Raw genomic sequence first — 24,906 nt, forward strand, 5'->3', positions numbered from 1 at the left:
CAGGAACTGGACTGGATTGGGCAAATGCCCCCCTGGCCTGAAAGAACAATGGATTTTGTGTATAAAAGTAGGAGCCCTGCTCCTAAGAAATCAGATCCTGTTTGTGCCAAGAAGAAACTCTGCCCGCAGAGAAGGACCTGGAAAAGCTGCATGGAGGACTACTGTCTCTGACCTGGGAGACTGGCCTGTGGTGGGTGCCTTGCTGCAAGAAGGAGAGGAAAAGACTGGGAAAGACTTTTTAAAATCTACTTGTGCATTTCTGAAAGAAACGATCTCCAAAGGCTTGGAAGCGAGCTTGCCCCCTGAACTGAGCCCCAGGACCATTGGGCTCATCTCCTGCCTTCGCTGTCTGCTGCTGGTCTGCTGCCTTCCCCCCTTTGCCGGAGCCGTGATCCCCAGTGCGCCTCGCCCCCTCCTTGGGCCGCGACGCTGGTGCCTGGACGCCCCCGCCTCGTGTGAGCCCCGCTCGAGTTTGAGCAGCTCACCATACGTCCCGCTGGGCCGCCCGCACTCGCACACCTCGCCCTCTTCGCGCCACATTGGGCGCACCTCACCCCTCCCACTGGAATCAGACCAGAGTGCTGCCTCAAGCCCCGGACGGCCCGTACGTTTGAGACGTACCAGGCCGCCCCGCTCTGCACTCCTGAATCTTAAGGGCCGCGCCGCACACTGAGAGCCTCCCGTACGTTCCGTACTGGAAGCCCCGTGCCGCGCCTGCCTGCATTGGAACGCCGCTCCTCCCCAGCAGACCCGAAGGTACGGCTCAACATCGCCGCGTACTGAAGAAGTACGCCTCATACGCCGCACAACCAAGTGAACGCTTAGAAGCCCCTGACCGTCCGCCTCGCGTCCCAGAGTCCCGCTCCTACACCTCGTACCCCGACGCCTGGGCAAGCCAGACTCAGCTAAGGAAGCCGCAGATACGGCCCGGGCCCGCCTTCACCTGCACACACATCCCGCGTGTCACCGGCTACGATTCTAAAGGTACTGTACGACTCGAACTGAGTCTGTGTGCGCATCGGACCGCAGGGTCCGCAACGTTTGGTTAATTCATTTTGACAGCACGAATTTCCACGTACAGGTCGCATAGCCAGCGCGAAGCGCACAGGACCCAAAATTAAGCATTTTAAAAGAACTCTTTTCTACAAAAGTATTGTGGCCTTATTTATAAAACGTTATTTGGTCTTGTCATAAGTCTACTTGAAATACCCATATAAAATACCTATTTTTTATATACAAAACGCCTGGTGTCCATTTGGGGTGTATTTCTATATTACTGTATGTGGTCATAAATGCTTAACTACTAACGCCCTGAAGTTTAGCCTTGTCTGCTCACGCCACACTACCTAGAGGGTGAGCAAGGGTTATTTTTAGGAGTAAGTCCCTTGCCCTGACTAGAGGAGAGGGTCCCTGTTTGTCACAAGTGCATACCTGTGCCAACCAGAGACCCCCAAATCTAACAATGGCTCTCAGTTCGAGACTGTTGATGTGCTTCTGCTGATATTGTTGAGACCATCGTCCCTGAATTTGAAGGTCTTGGAGGTGTCCTCCCCACCCCTCCATAGATGCGTCCGTGGTCAGGACAAACTCTGGGAAAGTGGCCAGGAACGTGAGACCCGGGGACAGATTGCTTTTTTTGACCACCAGTGGAGAGCCTGTATCATTCGTGTGGTCACCTTTATGGAATCGTCAAATGACCCTCCGGTCTGCTGCCATGGTCTGTGCAGCTCTTCTTGCAGCGGTCTCATCCTGAGTCTTGCAAGCGGGACTAAACTGATCACCGAAGAGCACATCCCCAGAAGAGAAGCGAATGTTCGGACCAAAACTGAAATTTTTCTTGAAATTAACCTTGCCAGGCTTTGTAACTTGTTCTGGCGATCCTGTGACAAGAACGCTTTGCATTGTTGGGTGTCTAGTGTTGCTCCCAGAAAAGTTAGAACTTGGAGGTGTTGCAAATGTGACTTGTTGGCATTGAGAGTAAGTCCCAGATTTGAGAATAGATGAAGGCAACTTTTTACAGCTTGTCTCGTAGCCTGCTTTGATGGACCCTTGAGCAGCCAATCGTCGAGGTATGTGAAGACTTGTATTCCCTGAGAACTCAGTGTGGCAGAGACTGGAGCTAGGCATTTTGTGAATATTCTTGGTACTGATTTCAGCCCAAACGTCAGCACTTTGAATTGAAAGTGGACACCAGCCACCGTGAATCGTAGGTATTTGCGATGTTTGGGATGTATAGGGATATGGAAGTAAGCGTCTTCCAAGTCCAGAGAAGCCATAAAATCCCCTTCGTTAAGGCAGCTCAACACATCTGCTAACGTCACCATCCGAAAACTGTTTCTTCAGAAACCTGTTGAGTCTGCGCAAGTCAAGAATCGGGCTCCACTCCCCCGATTTTTTCCTTATGAGAAAGAATCAAGAGTAGAATCCTTTCCCTTTTTGCGAGACTGGAACTCTTTCTATCGCATTCTTGCGGAACATGTTTAAAGCTTCTCTGAACAGTAAGTGAAGACGAGGGGAAGGGGGACCCTTGGGCGGGGTCGTAGGTGGTTTCTTTAAGAACTCCAGAGTGTGCCCTCTTTGAACAAGGTCGAGGACCCATTAATCTGATGTGATGTTCTGCCATTGCTGGAAAAAGGCTGAGATCTTCGCGCCCACAGGGAGGGGAGAAGGTTCGACTGGCGTTTGGCAAAGCTCATTGTCGTTTATTTGAGTCACAGCCTTGATTGCTCGATCGCCGGCGTCCGCCTTGACAAGAGAAATTGCTTGAAGATGATTGCCTGTAAGAAGACTGGTAATAAGGCTGTTTACATTGAGACTGGTATTGTCTTTATTGCTGATTGTGGTAATTTCCCCTCGAGGAAAATTCACGACCCCTTGATCCTCTGAAAGATCCTCTCTTATACTGCAGTGTACCCAGCGACTTAGCCGTGTCCGTGTCTGTTTTTATGGTCAATAAAGCGTCATCTATATGCTTACCAAAGAGTGATTCGCCATCGTAAGCCATATCTAATATTTTAGTCTGTACCTCAGGTCTAAAAGAGGTTGCTCTGAGCCATCCCTGGTGTCTGAGAACAGCAGCTCCTGCTAGCTGCCGAAAGTTAGTGTTTGGAATATCCAAGGCGCAGTCAATTATTTCTGATGCAGCCTGTTCTCCTTCGAGCACTATCCTTCGTGCTTCTTGCTGGCGATCTTCAGGTATCAGCTCTAAGAATTCCGATAACTCTGACCACTTCTAGCTGTCATAACGTGCCAAAATTGCCAGAGAATTAGCTGCCTTGATGGATGATGCAGCATTGGAGGAGAACTTTTTGCCTATTTAGTCCAATCGTATGCCCTCTTTATCTGGTGGAGTTGAGATTGGGATAGATGGATTTTTTTACCTCTGTTGTGCGGCCTGCGAAATTACAGAATCAGGACGCGGGTGACCCACCAGACAAGATGGAGTATCTGGTGTTGCCCGATATTTATTTTCGATTCGAGGAAGGACTGCAGGAATAGAGGCAGGCGTCTTCATAATTTTAAGACCTTCCTTCCAGATAAAATCTATGATTGGTACAGCCCTGGTGATTTTCCTATACCCTTCTTTAAAGTCGTAAAGAAAACAATCAGACCGCTCAATAGTGACCGGAAGTTCAAACCGTGTATCAGCCCTTTGCATGATATTATGAAAGCCGCCAATATCCTCAGGTGGTGAGTCAGATGGTTTAAGTGTAGGAGGCGAAGGCATGGGGATTACATATTCATCCCAAGGATCTCCAGGCACATTATCATTAGGCAATTTGCCTTCCTCTCTTTCATCCTCATCTGATGATGAAGTATCCTGATTTCCTTGTGATATTGGCTCTACAAGGTGTCTTGGTGAGGTAGGCTCTTGTATCGGTGGTGCTGGCGTAGGTGTAGCCGCCGGTACAGTAGGTACAGTTGGAGTAGAGGGTGTAAGTGGAAACCTCTGCCGATAGTCGGCCAACATGGCCTGTAAATCCTGAATCAATGAAGGAGGAAGATGGCTTATGTCCTCCGAACGTGGAATCCTATGTGACTGTCTATGATAAGGTGTAGACAAGTCTTCTTGGTAAAAATGCTCATGGAAGTCGTCCTCTTCATCCTCTTCCTGACATTTTATCTGTAACTCTGATGGATGGCGTGCAATCCCAAAAGGGCCTTCTTCCTCATCGTCATTTTCATCAGATTCCTCTTCCTCTACATATGTCTCTAAGATATGTGAAGGTAACAAAGGTGAAATATTGGTATAGTCTTGCCTATGATACGTCTTTAATTGAAAATGGGTATACGTAACAGGCGATGCTTGAGACACTTGAGGTAACACAGACCAAGATCTCACAGGTGGACTTTTGGTCATAAAAGGACTCTTCGTAGACATGGGCGTCTTGACCAAAGGTGCAACAGTCGACTGTGTCCTTGATGGGCTCGTCATCGACGGTGCTGCCGTCGATGGGCTCTTCGTTGACGATGCCGTAGTTGACGGGGCTGTCGTTGATGGATTCTTCGTCGACGGGGCCGCCGTCGATGTACTTTTCGTCGACGGGGCCGTCGTCGACGGGGTTGCCGTCGACGAGGTCGTCGTCGACGGGGCAGTCATCGATGGTCTCTTCTTCGATGGAACTGCCGTCGACGGGAGATCTTTGACGTCGACGAGATCTTCGTCGACGATGACGTCGACAGGGTTTTCGTCGACGATGACTTCATTGATGGTACTGTCGTCGACGGGATTGGCGTCGACGAGGTCGTCGACGGTGATTTTGAAGAAGGAGTGACAGAAGAAGATTCTTTAACCCTAGAAGTTTTCTTAAAAGCAGAAACTTTTGATGGTACAATAGGAGAGGTTATAGCTTTTGTAGAAACCGTAGATAAAGAACTTGAAGTAGAAGTAGTCACAGAGACTGTGTGAGAAGACACCAGTTAAAGAGTCTTGACCTGGGCTTTACTCACTGTTTTAGTAGTTGAAGATTTGGTAGACTCTGAAGGCGGAGATAATGGTGATCCAGAAGGATGTGAAGACGACCTCCTTGTATGTTCTGAAGCTCTATGAGAGGATTTATGATGTTTCCTCCCCTCACGAGAAGAGCTATCTCTGGATCTGGCTCTTTTGCTGGAAGTAGAGGCCCTGTCCTCGTCATCTGTAAAAGACTATTTGAGCCATAAAAGAACTCTTGCCTCCCTGTTCCTGATGGTCTTGGCATGGAAGGTTTGACAAATCCTACAATCCTTTACAATGTGATTAGGATGTAGGCAGTAGATGCAGTCTTTATACTGGTCATCTACATGGACTCTCTTCTTATCACAGGTCCTGCAAGCCTTGAAGAGAGCTTTCTTTTCAGACATCCTGAAGGAACAAAAAAGAAAACCTGAGTAGGCACTCAGGGAGACTCCCTTCCACACGACGTGCGGTGAAAATCTGAGGAGAACTGCCTCTGCTGGAAAGGTTCTAGAGGGTGCTGGCATCTGATTGGAGCCAGGGCTTTAAGTGGGGGGGGGGTTTGTGGGGGGCTGAGCCCCCCCCAGTTTTTTTCAGGGGGGCTCCAGGGTGCTCTATTCTGGGGCCTCAAAGGTCAAAGGTAGGGTGAGGAGAGTGCACCCAGAACTGGTTTAGATTGGGTCCAGGACCCCTCACACAAGAAGAACAAAGACTTTTGGGGTATAAAAGTAGGACTGGAGCCCCAGTAAAAATAGATTAGGAAACTTTGTGATCAAGAAGGAATCCGTGCTGAGTTTCTGGGAGCTGACCTACAGTTGCTGTGATTGCTGAGGAAGGGACTGTCTGCTGTGTGCTGCTTCCCCCTAACTTGAAGAGAAGCTGTGCTGTGGGCTTTGCCCCTTTGAAGCCTGCCTGTCTCCAAGGGCGTAAGAAGAGCTGGGAACTCAGGGATACAAAAGTTCTCCAGCCCCCACCTTTCCAGCTGCTATGTGGGTCTCTGCGCTGTGCCTTCGTGAAGCTGCCCCCCTGTGAAATCTGTCTCGGTGTGCTCATCGGCACACAGTTGGGGCGTAAGGTCGTGAGGCCTGCTCTGCCTCAAGCGTGATCTGCCCCAGGATCAAGTCCCTCGCGCTCTGTGTTTGCGGATTAACGCACCGCTGAGGAACTTTGGAGCCCCTGCTTTGCCCCCGAGCGAAGTGTGCACATTCACTCCACCGCCGCCCCTCGAGCTGTGTTGTGTGTCCGAGGCCGGGTTCACCGCTCTGAGAAGGAGCCTTGAAAACACCCTGCTAGTATTCACCAACATCGGCCTGGGATCGTCATTTCTGAGCTGCGCTCGGATTGGTCACAGCAACAAGGGTTTCCCCCAGCAATGCAGAGGTTCGTCAGGCTGAGCTACGTTGCGTCTGGAGTGGCGCGAGGTGTCCCCTAGCAACCAGGGTTCCCTAGCGCTCATCATCGAGGAAAGGAGCTGAACCTGAGGCCGAGGCCCGTCCCACTGGCGAAAGCGGCTTCACCGGAGATCAGCGCGGACCGCAGAGCCCCCTTCACATCCTGAGGTAACCGGAGTTTGCACAGGGGGGGAGATTATGATCACACGTGCTACCGGCGGGCCTGCCTTCTCTCTACAGGTCGCTCTGTTGCTACTTACATGTCAGTGGCGTAACAAAACTTGAGGGGGCCCCCCTGCAAAGTACCTGGAGGGGGCCCCCCTCTGACCACACTCAGGACCTTGGGGATGTCCGCATTTTGGGGGCTGCGGGGGGCCTTTGTTACACCACTAGGGGGAGATCCATATTCAAGACTTCTTCTGGACTTTAGCCCAAAAGCTGCCCTCGCTTTCCAGTTTATAATTCAGTTCACATCTGGTTGCCAGACCCATAAGAGAGCGGAGTAAGTATGAAGGTCTCTTTAAGAATCTTACATCCTATTCTTATATCAGAGATTTGGTGGTAATGTGTGATGCACTTCAAGAGCTCAAAGACTTATCACTCTCCTTACAGAGGAGGGACATTACAATTGTTAATGCCCACAGACTTTTGGTTAGTCAACTACGTATATTTAGAGCAATGAAGGACTCACCAGGGGAGTTTGCTTCTGCGGCTCAGAGAGCAGTTGACGAGGGCAAATTCAAGAATGTTCCTCTTTTACATGGTAGAAGTAACTCTGTTGCCCTTAATCCAAATCAGTTTTACCAAAGTCTGTCTGTAAATATCAATAAACGATGTGCCCCCGATTCTGAGAAAGAACTTCTAGCCAGCTTCCGTGTGCTAGATGCAGGCAACTTACCTTCTGGTGATGAATGCACTCTTTATGGTGAAACAGAGATCCAGAAACTGTGTTAAGAGTTTCAGCTGCCAGCAAGAGATACTATCCAAGCTTTTAGACTTTGCAAAGATTATGCTGGAAAGAAAACCCCTGAAGCATTAAACAAGTTAGTAGTTTGCATGGAAACCCTGCCAGCAAGTAATGCGGATTGTGAGAGGTTTCAGTGCAATGAACTTAATTGTTAGTCCAACAAGGGCCTCGCTTCTTGTAGAGACCATTTCTGTATGTAAAGAGTTGGCTGGCAAAAGGTAGAAGGTCTGTTGAAGAAAATTGTTGTGAGAAACCCCAGCAAAATAGACACAATGAATATCTTCAAGGATTTTGGGAAAGCCTGCAATGGATTTCTAAGTAATGCAAATAATTTTTACATTTTTTTTTAGTGTGTTTGGTATTTTATGGCTTATACTTAATAAATATACTTTTTTGCCTATTTTATTATCCTTTGCTGGATGCGACTTCATGATTTTCTTAAGCACACAATGCTAGTTATCTTGATTTAGACCATGCCCCTACTAGGATAGGCCACACCCCTTTAAGAAATGTGCCACGCCCCTTTTAGAGCACCCCCAGTTTTTTTCCCCACTTAAAGACCTGGTTGGAGCTATTTTCAGCACTTTTTCATATAATGAGGTAGCTAGGATACTAAGTTTTGGGCCTTTTGGGCCTACTGTCTTGTCTGCCTACTACAATTTTATTCGAAGGCACTGCTTTTATATGTATTATTACCGTGGGACTCCCGCCTCGGCGACGGGGAATGATTCAGGCATGTGAATCCATGAAAGATACCCCAATACTGGATAAACACTGATAAGCACTAGTTTCAAAGGTTTGGAGAACACGGAGAAAACACTACTGAAATCCACAAAAAATGTAACTGAAAATAGAACAGTCTATGCATACAATAAGCATAACGTTCTGAAGAGACAGCAATAAAAAAGGCTTTTTGTTGTGACTGACAAACATGTAGTGGAAAATGGAGAAATGGGTGAGGTCTTTTGGAAATGCAGATTTTAATCGGTGTCCCTATGACGTAACACTATCTCACCCTTCAGTGAACAAATCTCAACAATATTTAGGTACTGACAGGTCATACAAAATTTAAACATTTTCCTGCAAATCAGACTTAAGCTCTTAAGACTGTATGTCTTAGGCAAAGATGCAGCTTAGGGACAGCCAGAGGTAGCAGCTGTTACTCTTGACTTGCCCTTTGCTATCCCAGGAAAGAATTGGTAGACCCGGGCTACTGTAAGTTGACCTCACACCCTCCACTGTGCCAAGCCGATCCCTCTATCCGGTTGCCATCCACAAACTATTTTCGGCATTCCGGATTTTAGCCCTTTTAGAATTGTTGGCACATCATCCTTCCTTGCAAGCTGTGAAATGACACCTATGGGTACCATGCTTAGAGATGTACTTCACAGCAACAAAAGTGGAAGAGGACTATGCCCTGTCTAAGTTCTATATAGTGTTTTTCTATCCCTACAATCAACAAAGAGCATCAGAAATCTTGCCAGAGGCACACCAGTGAGTAGAGGACCACGTCGCTTCACAGGATATAGAGAGACCGGTGGCAACAGGCCCCGCATTAGGGCAGTGAGGAGCTGGCTAGCATGTGTGTCAGCCAAGAGGCAGAATGTGGGGAGAATGGGTACTAGATCCGGCAGAGCGCCAGATGAAGGATATTATATATATGAGTGTGATAAGGGTGACTCCAAGCATGCAAAACAGCATTTAGAGGATAACTTGAGGAGGCATGTTGCTACTTTGGTCTCTGTGCATCAAGTGCCTGGCATGTGCAATGGAGCTTTCTATTTAACCGTGCTCTTAACAAACCCCACCTCCATCTCATTCGTCTCACCGCTTTCCCTCCAGTTTTTGCTTCTATGCTTGACACATTCCCCTGCCCTTAATCTCCCAGTTCAATGCCGTTCTTGGGCTGAGCTGCCTTCTCAATGTATGCAGTTTGGTGGCTGGCACTCCTGCTTCCTAAACAACTCACAAAGGCTCCCTGGCTGATCTCAATGATCCATACTTCCACATGTGTACTGCTCTATGATCCATTTATACTGCTTTCTTTCCTCCCCCTAAGCTTCCAGTGTTGGCTCCATCACATGATTCACCAATAGTTTAAACGTCTTGAATAAACAAAAGTAAAATCCCTCAAAATCTTAGATGCTGTTACAACACCACTTCCAACAAATTGGAGTTCTTTTGTTATGGAAGATCGCAGTGGTGCACTTTCTCCTTCTTTGCAACAAAGTAAAAACAACACCGAGCTCTCTCTTGCCCCACACAAATCTGCAGCAGTTCAGGCTGGTATGAATCATATGAGGGCCCTTAAACGTATTTCTTTTTCTAGGTTACATGCAGTGAGTCACAGTTCTGTTAGCCCTAGCTCTGTTCTGCGCTGACTAGTTCAGTAAGCTATTGGCCTTTTTGCATATATACAGGCACAGAGTCAGGACCTCCAAAATAAACAAAATCTCACTTCAGACGAACTGTAGGGAGCACCTAATTCTGCAGTGCACGCTTTACACTCATCACCAGGTGTATGCGAATAGCTCCAGGCTTCTTAAGGAATGGCCCACATTTTATTTGGAGGACTCTTTTATGTCATGTGTTTATGATGCTCTATGGTCTTCAGATGTACTGATTGGTGTAACACCTACAATCAATAGGGTTTGATAGAGTGCTTGCTGAAATAGTACAATCTAATTTCAGAAACAACTAAAACCGTACTGATTAACCAAGCAACATTTTCCATACGTTTATGAACAGCTACCGAGCTGTCCATCCAAGCTTAGCCTATCTAACTCCCAAATTCAAGTGGAGACAGTACCGAAACTTATGGTAGGTTTAAATTAGAGCAAACATGACAGTTTACCAAAAAAAGCTTAATGATGTCTCTTGCCTTAACACAACATATCTTTAAACTAACACCCTTCAGGGTAAACACATGCATACATGGTAAATCAGATAGTAGTAAAAACAAGGTGATGTTAACATTTAAGATCAAACAAGCAGTTTTCCCGAAAGCAATTTGTGCTATATAAAGTATGCGAAATGTAAATCATTGATAGTTAACTATGCTGTTTCCTGGATTTACAGTTTTACCAACATTACATTCAATAACTAAAGCTTTTTGCAAACAAAAATATTAACAAAAAAATGCTAACTTACTTTTTAACTTTCGGATACTTCATTTCAGATAATACATTTGTGGCGTCTGCTTGCTGCTCCTTCAAATGCTGTGGCCACATATTGTCTACCCAATCAACCAAGTCAATCTACAATGCAATAACAAATATTAGTCAATATGTCATGAAAAATGTATAATGTGAAAAAATGTAAGATTAATGTAGTATCAGGATACATCAGACAGAACAGCTATGCAAGATGAATAGTATTAGAGACATCAAAATATAACCATAAAGGCGACCCTACTACATTTTAACCATAATCTCTACCTCATATCAACATGTGGGCACCATACTACCTTGTGGCCAGAACATACGGATCCTCGTATGCAGCCACTTTACTTTCCCCACACAAGTTGTATCACTTCACCCTGTAAAATGGAACCTGAGTTATCCTATTTAGTTGATGTCTGAAGGGTTGGTCTAACTATTTGCATCATCATAGATTATTTTTATGCAGATCCTGTGAGGTCCATATTTCAAAGGACCCACCCTCAGGCCACAGTAACTTATCAACCCATTGGCTTGCACAGGGTCCTTGGGCAGTCATCATGATGGAAACTGCCTGGGGTTTCTACAACTTCTGGAAGAACTACTCTTGTTTATGCTCAACTTTCCATTATTTAGCACTTGGCCCTGCCACATAGCTCCACATTGCTCCCAAATACTTCTATATTGTCCCTTCATTGTTTTGGAAGTGTTGTAGCATTGGTTTTAATGTTGCCCCTGTTGTGTTGCTGAAGCCGGTCGTAGCTTGAGAGTTTGCTTCTGCATTGTCAAATGATCACTTGCTTCATGTTTGATGTTTAAGCCATGCGTACTCACTCACATTACTTTTTTTTTTTGTTCAAATCGTTTTTATTCATTAAACAGAAAGTAGATGTACAGACATTAATGCGATACAGTCATGTGAGTACACTACAATGATCAATGAAAATGAAAATAAGAACATAAGAAGATATGAAGATAAGAAAGTAAAATAAGAATAAAATAAGAGCAAATCAGAGCCACATCGTCATCACTGATTAACATTTGACAATCATACAGTTGGTATTGATACTTGAGATGGGAGTCTTACAATAAAGTGTCAAATGACTGATCGTGGGAATCATAGTTGACATTCAGCAGTACAATAGCACAAAACAACATGCTTATGATAACAGTGTGGGCTTAGATTGATAATCAATTCTGAAAATTATACAGATTATATGCAACCGTCGTGCTGATGCGCCTATAAAATATACGAATCCAATTGTGCAACCAGAATGGTTCAACAGACAATGTATGTGCCAGAGCTACTTATTGCAATCTGATGTGCATCCATAAGTGAAGGAACCTTTATGGTGGTTTAAAATAGAGGGAGGCTGCGTCCAAAGAAGACCAGAGTCTCTTGCTTGTAGTGTGCCATGGGGAAGAGTTCAGGGCCGGATTGTCCACCCCTCTAATACAAGCCAACCACTCCCTCCAAGCATTGAAAGAGACCTCGGAAGCTGTCTTCCAGTGGCAAAGGACGACCTTGCACGCCAAGGTGAGGAACAGGTCCAGGAGTTGACGGTCGTGGTCTTTTTCTATCAATGGCCCCTAGAATTATGTAAATGAATTCCCTCGTTGGTTTGATGTTAAATATGCGTTCAATATAGTAAAATATATCGGACCAGTATTTCTTCAACAAGGGACAGTGAAATAGCATATGCGGTAGATCTCCATCAGCTAGGGAGCAATTCCAACAAGTGGGGGTGTCTCTTAGCTTTAGTTTAAATAGTTTCTGGGGGGTCCAGAACACCCTATTGAGTATCATGTATTTGGTCAGCGAGAGGATTGGTGAAACTTTGTGTGTGAGGGCTGAAGCGTGTATCCTATCCCAATCAATAATTATTCCCGTATCGTTAGGTTCTGATTCCCATTTAACTTCGTTACGCCTTAGTGTTTTACTCAAGTTCGGTGTGAGCAACTTGTAAACTTTAGATACAAAATGACCTGAAGATTGTAGGAGAGGGAGTATCTTTACTAACCACGGCGTCGCTTGTATGAATGTGCGTGTAGACATAGCTGACTTTAGTTTAAGGAAAGCATAGAAGTCAATTGGTTCAAGGGAGTGTTTAGATTGAATCGAAGAGAATGGCAACGGCACATGCTTGTCGTAGAGATCTGAGACAACATTGAGTCCTTTGTCTGACCAATGTTTCCAAAGAGGGGACGAGCCATTAACCTTTATGAGTGGATTACACCATAGGGATGAGGACGCCGACTTCCCTATCTGTAGGCCAGATTTATGTGTGCGGTCTAGTCTGAGAAGAGCCCTTTTGGTATTAAGCAGGATGTATTTGGAGTGCATGAGGTGGGACAGGTCCATGGTTAATATTGCTGCTAGAGGGGCTTTACCTATGATAGCTTTCTCTATGTTTACCCATAACGGCGTGTAGCTAGGTGTTGCATGGAACCAGGAGATTCCCTGTTTACATAAAAAGGCCGTTTGGTAGTTCCTGAAGTTTGGTAGTCCTAGTCCACCTTTTTGTTTGGGGAGCTGCAGTTTTTTCATAGAGATTCTCGTTTTTTTGTCTTTCCATAGGAAATTACTAATTAATTTGCTTATTTTTTTTAGGAAGTCCTCCGTGAAGTTCATTGGGAGCATGCTTGCCATATAATTGACCAAGGGGGTGATCATCATCTTTAACGTTTCCGTTCTACCCCACCACGAGAGGAATTTCGGGGACCACCCTTCCAGGAGTGTGCTTACATTTTTGAAGAGTATATCTTCATTGATTTTCAGCGTCATGATCAGGTCCTTCTCAAATTCCAGGCCAAGGTATTTGAAGCTTTTAGGCTGCCAGGTGAGCCCAGAGTCACCCAAGATGTTTCTATTACCCATGTTATTTAGCAATTTCACCTCAGTCTTGTCTTTATTTAGGGAGTACCCGGAGACACCGGAGAATTCCTCAATCGTGGAAAGTAACGCGGGTACAGCTTTGTCAGCCTGTTCACTAAGTACTAAAACATCATCGGCGTATGCCGTGAGTTTTATAACACATTCATTGAATGGGATTCCCTGTATGTCATGATTCTCTCGGATACGGTACAGAAAGGGTTCGATTGCCAGGAGGAATAGGGATGGGGACAGGGGGCAGCCTTGTCTGGTCCCTTGCTCTAGTTTGAAAGGCGATGAGAAGGATCCACCAGCTCTCACTCTAGCAGTGGGACAGGTATATAGTGACATTACCATTCTAGTAAAAAGCGGACCCAACTCGAATTTCTGCAGTACCGCTTCCAGGTATGACCAGTCCACCTTGTCAAACGCTTTCTCCGCGTCGAGTGTTATCGCAACAGTTGGCGTGGAGAGGAGCTTAGCCTTTTCTATGACATGACTTAGGATTCTGGTGTTGTCACTAAACAATCTATTTTTCAGAAAACCAGCTTGTGAGGGATGGATTAGGGAGGGCAGGACTCTTTGAATGCGTTTTGCAAGGATTGATGCATAAAGCTTACAATCCAGGTTTATTAGTGAAATGGGTCTGTAGTTCTTTGCGAGTTTGGAATCTTTCCCTTCTTTGGGTATCACGGCTATCACCGCCTCAGCCATCGTTCCTTTTACTTCACACGTATCACTAATCTCACTAAATGCGTTCAGAAGTGGTTCTGTAAGTGTGTGTGAGAAGCATTTATAAAATTTTGCCGTAAACCCATCGGGACCAGGGGCCTTCCCACTCTTAAGGGACTTGATCGCACTTGCAACCTCCGCTTCAGATATCGGTTCGTTTATGGACTCTTGTTCTAAGGAGGTAAGTTTTGGAAGTGTGCACTTGGCGAGGAAGTCCCCAACCTTCTCCTTATTCACCTTTGTGTTTTTGGCATACAGCTTCTCATAGAAGTCTTTGAATAAGTTTGCAATTTTATTGGGGTCCGAAGTAGGGTTGCCTTGGTCATCCATTAGTGAGTCTATCGCGTTCCTCTGAATTTTAAATTTAAGGTAGGCAGCTAAACCTTTCCCCGCCTTATTAGAGTCACACATTTTAAAGCGTTTCCTCTTGTCTAGCCAGACTCCCGCTCTTTCGCTCACTAGTTTGTTATAGGTATATTTTCGATTGGTTAATTCAGACAGTGATTTTGGATTTCTGTTGTGCAGGTATTCGCGTTGTAGCATAGAAATATCTTTTTCCAGAGTTAAGAGGGCGGCATTATGATCTTTGTTCATTGCTGATGATATCTTTATAATCAGTCCTCTTATTGCGGCTTTTAGGGCTTCCTATCTAGTTAAGTCAGAGGTGTCACCTTTTTTATTAATTATTAAGTAGTCTTTTAGGGCGCCTTCTATAGTTTCTCTGTGTTTCTCGTTATTCAAAATGGCGTCATTAAGGCGCCACATTGATTGGCGAGTTGTCGGTTTAACATTTGACAGAGTAAGTGAAATGCAAGAGTGGTCAGAAACGAGTCGTGGTGCGATGTCTGTTTCATCTATTCTGGGTACCGCGTTCCTGGTTATGAAAATGTAATCAATTCTTGAAAACGAGTCATGAGGTGGAGAGTAGAAAGAGTAGTCTCTACCATCGGGGTGTTGAATACGCCATGTGTCTATCATGTGGAATTTGTTGCATAGTCTAGTGAATTCCTTATGTGCTTTGCCAGGTCTGAAGGTGCACTTAGAGTCCCTATCCAAGGCTGGATCAAACGGTAGGTTGAAATCACCTGCTAGTATATGGACCGACGAATCTGGGATAATGTCTAACTGTTTTGTGATTCCTGACCAAAAGGAAGGCTCGTGTGTATTAGGGGCGTATATCGTTGTAACGTAGAACTCAGTGTCGTCCTTAACTAATTTCACAGAGGCCTATCTCCCCTTGTTGTCTACAGAGGAGGAAATCACCTCCACATTCGACTTCTTGGCTAGCAAAATTACTACTCCATTTTTCTTAGACACAGCGCTGGAGCCTACAACTTCAGTAAAGAATTTATTACGTAGGGTATGAAAGTGTTTTTCCTCTAGTCTTGTTTCTTGTAATAGGGCAATGTCGCCATGTTGTCTACGGAGATAATCGAGTACCTTTTGTCGTTTAATCGGCTGATTCAGGCCCTTTACATTCAATGAAAGCACTTTAAGGTTACTTATGGTTGTCGTCCCTATAGGAGTATCTATAATGTGAGGCATCGTCATTTCCGTGTGTGATATTCAAGCTTACTGCCATGAGCTGTATTGTCATTCAAGGTTGCATTTAGGCCTATGCATAGCACTGTGCAGAAGATATACATAGCGTCAATAACAGCCATAATGGTTGCAAGAAGCACATAAGTTTGTACAGTAGGGCACAAATTTGAAGGATCAGCAAAGTCAAAACAAAACAATACAAACAGTGCAAAAACAACTCCTCCCCCCGCTCCACCCTTCCTCCCACCGCCCACCACCCCTTCCCCCATCCCTCCCCTCCCACCCTAATAGTAGAAAAAGAACATGGCGACTCGGGAACGACCGCGAGGCCGCCTCCAAGCAGCTTATCCAAACATATTATTCATAAGAGCTGCGAAACATATTGCAGATTAATGGTCTAACAAACATTAGAGTAAGTAGGCAGGTAGATATAGCAAGAGTCTCATAACAGCCAAACCAACTCGGATTCCACATCGGTTGAAGTATTGTGAATAGCTTGGTCGCTCAGTAACAATCTGCTAAACATGAACAGAGAACAGACAGCACATGATCTGTGAAAATTTGCAAATATCTGCAAATACCTAGGCATAAGAATACTAGCATGAAATCTCAACAATAGGTACAATAACTTGTTATGATCAGGGTATGTTGAAGTTTGAAGCCTGAGGTGAACCACTACCAAGCAGTCGTGTATATCATGTAACGATTAACAAAGTGGCGAGTTATGCTGCGAAGATAAAGTCATGTAACCAGGCATCCATTCCCGTACATTACATCCCTCATGTTTATGGTCACATTGATGCCCAGAACCAGGGCTTAGTCGTAACATTCACATAGATAGCTTGAAGCGTAGCGTAGAATAAAGATACTCGGTTCCAATAACACAAACCAGAGGAGACAAGGAACCTGGGACCGTTGGTATCGGTAAACATAGGCCATCCCAAATCGGATGTCGATGCGTTCATCAGCTTACTTAGACCTAGCGATCATAACAATCACAAGAGCTGCATAACAAACTTCAGACTTAGGGTCTGACATGTACATGTGTAGATAGATTTAACATTACTTATCGTGGCAATGAGACCAACAGGGCCACTATGCTGGCCGTAGTACTATGAAAGATTTATGTCGCTAATTACCACCAGTTATAACACAGATAAACATGCTGCGCTGATAACTAGGCGCAAGAACACTAGCATAGTAATCTTAACAGTAGGCAGTGTAACAAGTTCCAGGCAGACTAAACTGATAGGAACAAACATGTATTGTAAGTGATCGGATAGGGTCGTACAACTTGGGTAACCAATCCAGAACAGAGTATCCAGCAGGTTGAGTCCATTAGGCGGAGCAGACCCATAGAAACGTAACAATAGTCATTGTCCTTGAGCGAGGCTGCTCAAGCAGACAGATTATGTGGAGACAGAGAGCATGGGATAATTATTATAGAAAAATAAGAGCTCATCTTAGGCCAGATGTAGAGGCGTTTATCTGGGACGAAGGGGAAACCTCCATGTTGCCATCTCCTTGGTTTAAAAGTAGGTGTCGTAGCTTTGTGGTTCAGAGAACACCTGGGTTACACCTTGTAGGGTTACTTTGAATCTCGTCGGACCAATAAAATCATACATGTACCCCATAGATTTCAATTGTGGTCTCAACGCAAGGAAAGCTTTCCTTATTTCCATGGTTTCTTTGCTGAAGTCCGGTGAAATGAAGATCTTGTGACCTTTCCATAAAATATTGTTATTTTTACGCATGAATGTGAGAATCTGCTCTGTGTGTTGATATCTCAGCGGTTTTCACACAATCGCTCTCGGGCCCTTTTGATCTTTGATGATTCGCCCCGGAACTCTATGAGCTCTGTCAAACTCCAGGGGCTGTGCGAAAGTCAAATTTGTGGCCTGTGTGAACCACTGTTCAAGGAAGGCTATACACGATTCTAGGGATTCCTCCGCTTTTTCTGGTACACCAAAAATTCTGAGATTTCCCCTCCTATTTCTGTCTTCTAACTCCGCAACTTTCCTCACTAGGTGTTCTGAGCATAGTGTGAGTTTCTTGATGGCACCGCAGGCTTTGTTTTCGAAATCTTCAAGCTTGCCTATCCTGCTCTCTGATTCCATCAACCTCGAGTTGATATCCTTGATGTCTTGACGAACTGCAACAACCTCCTCTTTGGTGGATTTGGCTAAGTCCCTAACTTCCTCCAGTCTGCTTAAGATAGTCTCCATGGTTTCCGTCATGTCTTTCCTCCCTTTGACTGGAGTAGGAGGGTCAGACTTCAGGCGTTTGGGTGTCTTCCCATTATCTTTGTCACCCATCGTGGGACCGGGTGGCGGAGATTGCTGGTGGCTATACCTTTTATTTATGTTATTATAGAGGTTGGAGTGGTCTGGGGTCACTACAGCAGTACTCTTTATCAGTGTTTATTAACGCAGAGCAGTCTTTACATATGGCAGATTATCCTAGTGGTTACCAGGCACACAACGCAGTGACAGGATCGTATCACACCGTCATTGGTCAGCATATATGAGTGAGCTCCCTTGTATGGAGAACATAATATAGATCATAGCATTAAACTGTGCCTTACAGTTAGGTGTCGAGTTATGGGTATTGATTTGCACTGTAGTACCATGAAGGTTACGTGTGCCTTACCGCCATGTTCAAAACACAACCTCACATAGAGATACACATAGAGATACCACTATAACAGTCGCTACTTCGCATGTTGCAGAGCGTGAACGACGTTTACAGGCTGTTGGCATCCACCCTGACACAAGGGCGATCAAATAATAACTCAGTTCTCACTTTCTGTAGGCAAATAGGACCCAGCAACTCATTGGTGTAAAAACGATAGACAGCGTGCGCTGGTTTGGTGTTTCTTCGCTGGTATCAGGTATCAGACATCTAGTTCAGTAATTGCTTTAATCACACAATAGGGAGCATTGCATTGCAGCCTGCAGGTCTGGGTTTAATAGCGTGGGTCATGGTAACGGGGCCGCAGGGTGTCTGTGTGTGAATTCAGGAGCATCGGCAAGCCGCCATTTTGAGCAGTACTTTCGCGCCGTTTTAATTTACAATTAAACTTCTTTTCACAGTCACTCTGTACTCATGACCCCTCCGCTGGGCAGTATTGAAGTGGAGTCATCGCCGTATCAACCCCGTGCTCTCTCATCGACGAGGCAAGCAGGTTCTCCGTATTGCTCCGGGAGGTCTCGTGGTCGAAGCCGGGTTTAGGCTCCGGGCGAGTCTGCAGATCCAGCGGTCGGGACAGAAGGTAGCTTTTCTCCGCTGTCCGTGATCGGTTCCTGCTCAAACTTTCAGGGCCAGCTGGGGTGAAGGTCCGACATCGAATTTTCCGCTTGAGATCGGAAAGGGAGTCGAAAAGCAGCTCTTGGCAGCGAGAGATTGTAGCCGCTTGGAGGAGGTCAGAAACTACGCCGCCATTTCACCAGCGTGCAAGCCACGCCCCACTCACTCACATTACTCTGTGACTTTCGGAGTAAGGTATATGAGTTCTGTAATTTTAGTGATGCCGCCTTCTTGATCACTCGAAAAATAGCATACTGCACTGTGCTTCTTTACATCTAGCAAAAAGAACAATTGATGGACAGAATACAGAACAATGTCATACATTCACCCCAGTACAGAGATCTGGGCCTAAATCCATTGTTTTTTTGCTCACCATGCCATTCCAGTTTGGACCCCGCCATAATAAATCAGTCTTGACCTTGAGCCCAGCGGGAACAGTCCAGCCCGAACTGCCAGGCCAGGTCCTTCCTAAACTGGAAAGAAGCATCCTAGGACCAGTCTCGGGCATTCAGCCCTCATCAGCCAGGATAGCTTGACTCCAGTGGCATGGAGAGCACGGGACCCACGTCTGGGCATACCCGTCCCACTTGGGGTGACAAATGCAAAGGAGCAATTGATGGACAGAATGCAGAACAATGTCATACATTCACCCCAGTACAGAGATCTGGGCCTAAATCCATAGTTTTTTTGCTCAACATGCCATTCCAGTTTGGAGCCAGCCATATGCAAATCAGTCGTGACCCTACGCCCAATAGGAACAGTCCAGCGCGAACTGGAAACAAGCATCCTAGCACGCATATGGCTGGGTCTGAACTGGGGTGGCATGGTGAGCAAAAGATTTAACCCAGATCTATTGACTGGGGGTGAATGTTTGATTTATTCAGCATTCCGTCCATCATTTGTTTGCGTAGCTCTTTACATCTAGCAAGCTCTCCTGTCATATTGATCTAGATGGATGTGTAGGGACCTGTTCCTCTTGAGCAACCACTAACGAACAGGGTCAGCTACTTTTCAATCTCAGGGTTTTTCTTTTTTTGGCTCGCTATGTGTGGTGTTAGGGAAACGTAGACATGACAGTGTCTTCTTCCTAATACCATAACATAACATGTGTTTTTGTAAAGCGCACGTCCAGTTCACCCCAGCAACGGGACATCTTGGTGCGGAAATAACAGATTTATATTGTTACCCAACTCAATAGTACTCATTTTATCAACCTCAAATGGACCTGCCGGTATTTGAACCTGTGACATTGAGGTCGAACACAGGCCCCTGCAGTGGATGCATCAGTCCACTGAGCCACCAGACCCGGCAATCACCTGCTCATGTTTTTAAGTTAATCTTTATCCTTCCCAAGAGCCAAATGCAGGTGTGGTAACTCCTTCCAATAGGTGTGCCAGAGATATGAGTGACTCCTTCCAGTAGCCATAATTCCGTCCTTTGCTAGTAACTCATGGGGCAACTAGGGGAATGAGCCCCAAAGGAAGAACAAAGTCCATATAGGCAGAAACAACCAAGGGAATGGTGTACAGGACTGAACCTGGAGGATGGAGAAATTGAAGATCAAGCAGGAGCTGCAGGTAACTGGGTTTGGTCAGACCGATTCCCAAGGAAATCTGTGAAAAATTAAGGACATAAAGAGAAAATAAGGGGCAAAGAATGTGACAAAAATTACATTGAAACATGGATGAGCTCATTTCTTCTCAAGTCTTATGCTTATATATCGTTGGCCATCTTGGAGTGGAACTGACAGACTTGAATTACTAGTTCTACTGCAGTCTTAGATTGGCCTACAGAAAAGGAGGCGCTGCCCGCACCCCATATAGAGAATGCTGGGAAGAACAAGAAGGCTATGACGCCTGTAGCCCATCCGGGAATTGCTGTGTGTTCAGGTAAGTGAATAAGCCCAAGATCAGAGGCACTGCCTTCTACTTTGCTAGGCAGAGGCACAGCTCAGATCAGTTAAAGCAGGGTTTCAATTTTGACTTGCGGACATAAAAACTGTGCAGCTGGAGACCGGGTAGGCATAACTGCTCATCACTGTGGGAGCAGAGAGAAGTCTCCAGCTCACGTGACTCGTTCCAGTGAATGAGAAAGTTAATACCCATGTCTCGAACGAGTAGCACAAGCAGGCATAACAATACTTTCATGCCTGCCTCTATTCTCTGCTTCAATATTGCTGTTCTGGTAGGGTGGACTGGGTGTTGCTCTTCCTCAGCAACTGTACACAATTAGATGCTTGTTCTCCTTGCCCTCGTATCCACCTTCTTGTTCACTCATTATACTGGACAGACTGAGCCCTTCCTTTTCTAATATGCCCCCAGTCAAGGAGACACTCAGCACCCAAACTCAATGAATGCACTGCCCAGGTCACCTAACGCTAGCATAGCTCCATCCTTGGGCAGTCTATTTTTCTTCTTTCATCTCCGGAGACCATAGCGTGTTTCTGTGCTCAGCCTGGCCACTTTCTAAAACTGGAGTTGCCAATATCAGTCATGTTTTCTAAATTAAATCATGATTTATTTCATTATTCAAGCATTGGAGCTCCAGGTAATCTAACGACATCTCTGTATTGTCTACATAGCCACATACCCTAAATGATACTTTTATGTGCGCTTACTGAATCTCAACATTTATGTAATGAATGCTGCTGGGATCCCGACTAGGCTGCCGTGATCCACTCTACGCTGCACAGAACCCGTTATCAGGCTTTGCAGAGGTAGTGCACTTATGTTTTCTTTTGGATAGCGAGTCTGGACCAAGAGGAACCCAACAGTCTCTTAGACAGTAGTTGCTCACATTACTGGCTATTTCTTTGGGAAGGTCTTCTTTATGGTGGAAGTAAGGATTTCTCAGCTTTGAGTCTTAACACAGGAAGGAGAAAGTCAGACGAAGAGGAAAACAAATGATTTTGTGCAAAACATCTATCTACTGTACCCCAGTGGATGTAAGGGTATGCTACACATTGAGCCAACTTTAAGTGCCTCCTCAATGTTCTCTCTTGTGCCTCTACTCAAACCGACACCCTTGAATTAGGACCTAAACAATTTCCTCTGGTGATGTTAAACCATATTTGTATCGTTCTAATTAAGTTTCATCACCTATGGGCTAACTTAAAAGTAAGCAGTAACCTAAAGGCTGCCAAAAAACAGTAAATGCCTTTATGCCCGCCTCTCTGAACTGCCACCCTCATCTAGAGGGAGATGGTTTGGGGTGCTCCAGATGGTGGAGCTGCCACCAGCTCTTCCATTAAAAGTGCCATTTTGGTGGTTCTGCTGCCAAAGGAAATGCCACTGGAGGGATCGTCCAGTTAGGGATTGCCATCTGATGTCATTTCCACCAGCACTCCTTCCGTCCTGGACCACCAGTGAAACCTTGATGGTCCTGGACAGTAAATCTTTTAAGTGCCCATGAGCAATTCTAAACATCCCAGCATGTGAGTGATGTTGTATATCTGTTATGTGATTCCAGAAAATGGCCCCAAATGTTACGTCTATATTGAAGTCACATAAATGGCAACACTTTTAATATGCTGGCCTGTCATGACGTACCTGCTGCCACGTTTTCTATGGATGTAGGAGCTATTTAGGGGGGGGAATGTCTGCGAAGATAGAGAGCACATATACATTTGACAGTACAGCTGCAGCTGCTAGCATGGGAGAGGATTGGTATCTGCTATAATGGTTCACCTACTGTGCCTCTAAACTTTTAATTACCTTTTTTTTTTTTAATTAATAGCGGTCAACAGATTTGGAGATTTTCACAGATAGTGGTGACTACAAATAGTCATCATGTGAGAATTATCTGCTCTCAGCTTGAAGCCTCTTGGGAAGATCAGCTTTCCCCCATGCTATCCAATATGTTGTGTTCTTTGTCAGAAGGGGAAGTTGAGATTGAAGAAAAACTTATTTATGTGTAATCCTAGTTCTCCATCAAGGCAATCCTCACTACATTCATAGAATGAATATATCTGCCAGTGTGGGAAGCTGAAATACTTCACAAGGTGAACAGTGTCTTCCTTTTTAGGTCGAGCAGAGTCTGCTCGAGACCTATTGTTGCCCGTATTTGGGAATGTAGACACCAGAGGGGCACGAGCGCAGATTTCACCTCGTGGGCGCGCACGGCGCCGTGCCCCTCTCGTGCCTCATATTCCCATGCGCAAACACACTGACACAGCCACACTCACGCCTGCGCACATACACAGCCACACGCATACACAGGCACCCACACACTGCATACACACACGCACCCCCCCTTAAACAGACCCCCGCGCACACAGACAGACACACGCACAGACACACTCGAACACACACAGACACACGCGCGTACACCCCCCCTACCACTCACCGGGCTCTTTCGGCGTGTTCCGTGTCTCCTCCGCAGCGCTGGTCTTCACCCGGGCCTCCTCCTGGGACCCGGGACTTCAGATGCCGCACTCCGCTTTGGCGCCGGGGTTCGGAGCGCGCATGCGCGGGCAGCCCCCGCCCTCTCACTCAGCCCGGGCTGCTTTCTGTTTCTGTTCTGTGTTGCTGGTTTTACAAGCACCCCGTTCGGTGCTTTAACATAATGGCAGCAGCGCCAGTCTATAGAGGCAGGTCGTCAAAGAAATAAATGGGCGTGGACGTTATTTAAAATGAAAAGGCGAAATGAGGCGCTTGTTTTTTTATCGCGGATTCCCCCGTCCCGTCCGCCCGCCCTGGCTCATTCCTGCTCCTTTTTCACGCCGCGTTTTAGAGTGTTTTGTTTCACAGCAGTTCCAGAGCCTACTCCAGCTGAATGTCTTTCCACGTTCCGACCTGCCAGTCACAGCTCCGACTCATCTGTCAGAGGGGTGATAGGGGAGAGCAGCCGGGTCCTAGCCGGGGCACATCCCCAGCAGAGACCGAGAGGCCTTCAGAAATCCAGGTGGCGAAGCGAGAAAGTCAGCCAGTCATAAACATTCGTGAGGTACGGAACCCCGAGCCCCCGAGGCACCGAGGTCTGCAATCAACTGAGCGAGGTTTGGCCGAACTCTCAGCAGAAGCCCAACTCTTAAACCTTCCCAGCAGCCAGCCATTCGAAGTGCGCAGCGTCGAGGTGCACGGCTTTAAAAGTGCTTTTGATGTGGAAACACTCGAGACATTAATCCCGACAACCTGATATCTTCGGATAGAGCATTGGGACATTAATTCCAAGAAGGAAATGCCTTCCGCCGTCACTGATGTGTCAGCTTACTCCTGCTAACAAAATACTACAGTCACATGTTTCGAAACTGAAATAATTCTAAAAAATAGACCTTTTGGTCAGAAAAGCCACCGATGTTTTTAAATAACTCTGTACTGCACTTACTTCTGGTACTATGTTTAACCTTAACCAGCAGAGCTACCTTTGCATCTGGAGTTTCCGATTGCTGTTTGGTTCCCATTTCTTAATTTTTTTTCATTCCTCAGCACGACACAATATCAATTTCAACTGCAACATGTTAGAAATCAGCAATATGTTCCTTAACTTAGTGAACACACACTACATCAATTATCCCTACAAACAAAACCCCCTCTCTTCCAGCAGGGTAGCTTTCCTAAAAACCAAGACCCCAGGTGTTCCTCGATTTTCCTCAGGGTTAGGAGCCAGACTCACTGCCCGAGGCCTTTTAACTTCGTTTTAGCCACAGATTCCATATCGATCCCATTGGCTTCATTTCCTCTTGGAATATTGTTTTTCCTTCCGGAGTGTGACCACATGCAGGTTTCCCCAACACACCCTTTCACCCTCACACACCCTCTCACCCTCACACACCCTCTCATCCTCACCCTCACCCACCCTCTCACCCTCTCACCATCACACACCCTCACCCACCCTCTAACACCCTCGCTCACCCTCACCCCCACAACCCTCACTCACCCTCTCACCATCACACCCCCTCACCCTCACACACCTCCTCCCCTCATACCCCCTCACTCTCACACCCCCTCACCCTCACACATCCACACCCCCACACACCCTCACCCTCACACACCCTCTCACAC

The 24,906-nt window shown here is 46.0% G+C and overlaps 1 protein-coding gene across 8 annotated transcripts in view; it reads right to left on the reverse strand.

The window, feature by feature from the left end:
* KDM2B (lysine demethylase 2B) overlaps nt 1-24,906 on the reverse strand; it is a 1,129,854-nt gene that overhangs the window by 860,439 nt on the left and 244,509 nt on the right. For all 8 annotated transcript variants that reach the window (XM_078667529.1, XM_078667528.1, XM_078667527.1 and 5 more), the window contains one exon: nt 10,445-10,551. In XM_078667529.1, the coding sequence (XP_078523655.1) occupies nt 10,445-10,551 (107 nt within the window). The remainder of the gene's footprint in view (nt 1-10,444; nt 10,552-24,906) is intronic.

Source organism: Lissotriton helveticus, chromosome 11 (genome assembly GCF_964261635.1).
Source record: "Lissotriton helveticus chromosome 11, aLisHel1.1, whole genome shotgun sequence".
NCBI lineage: Eukaryota > Metazoa > Chordata > Amphibia > Caudata > Salamandridae > Lissotriton > Lissotriton helveticus.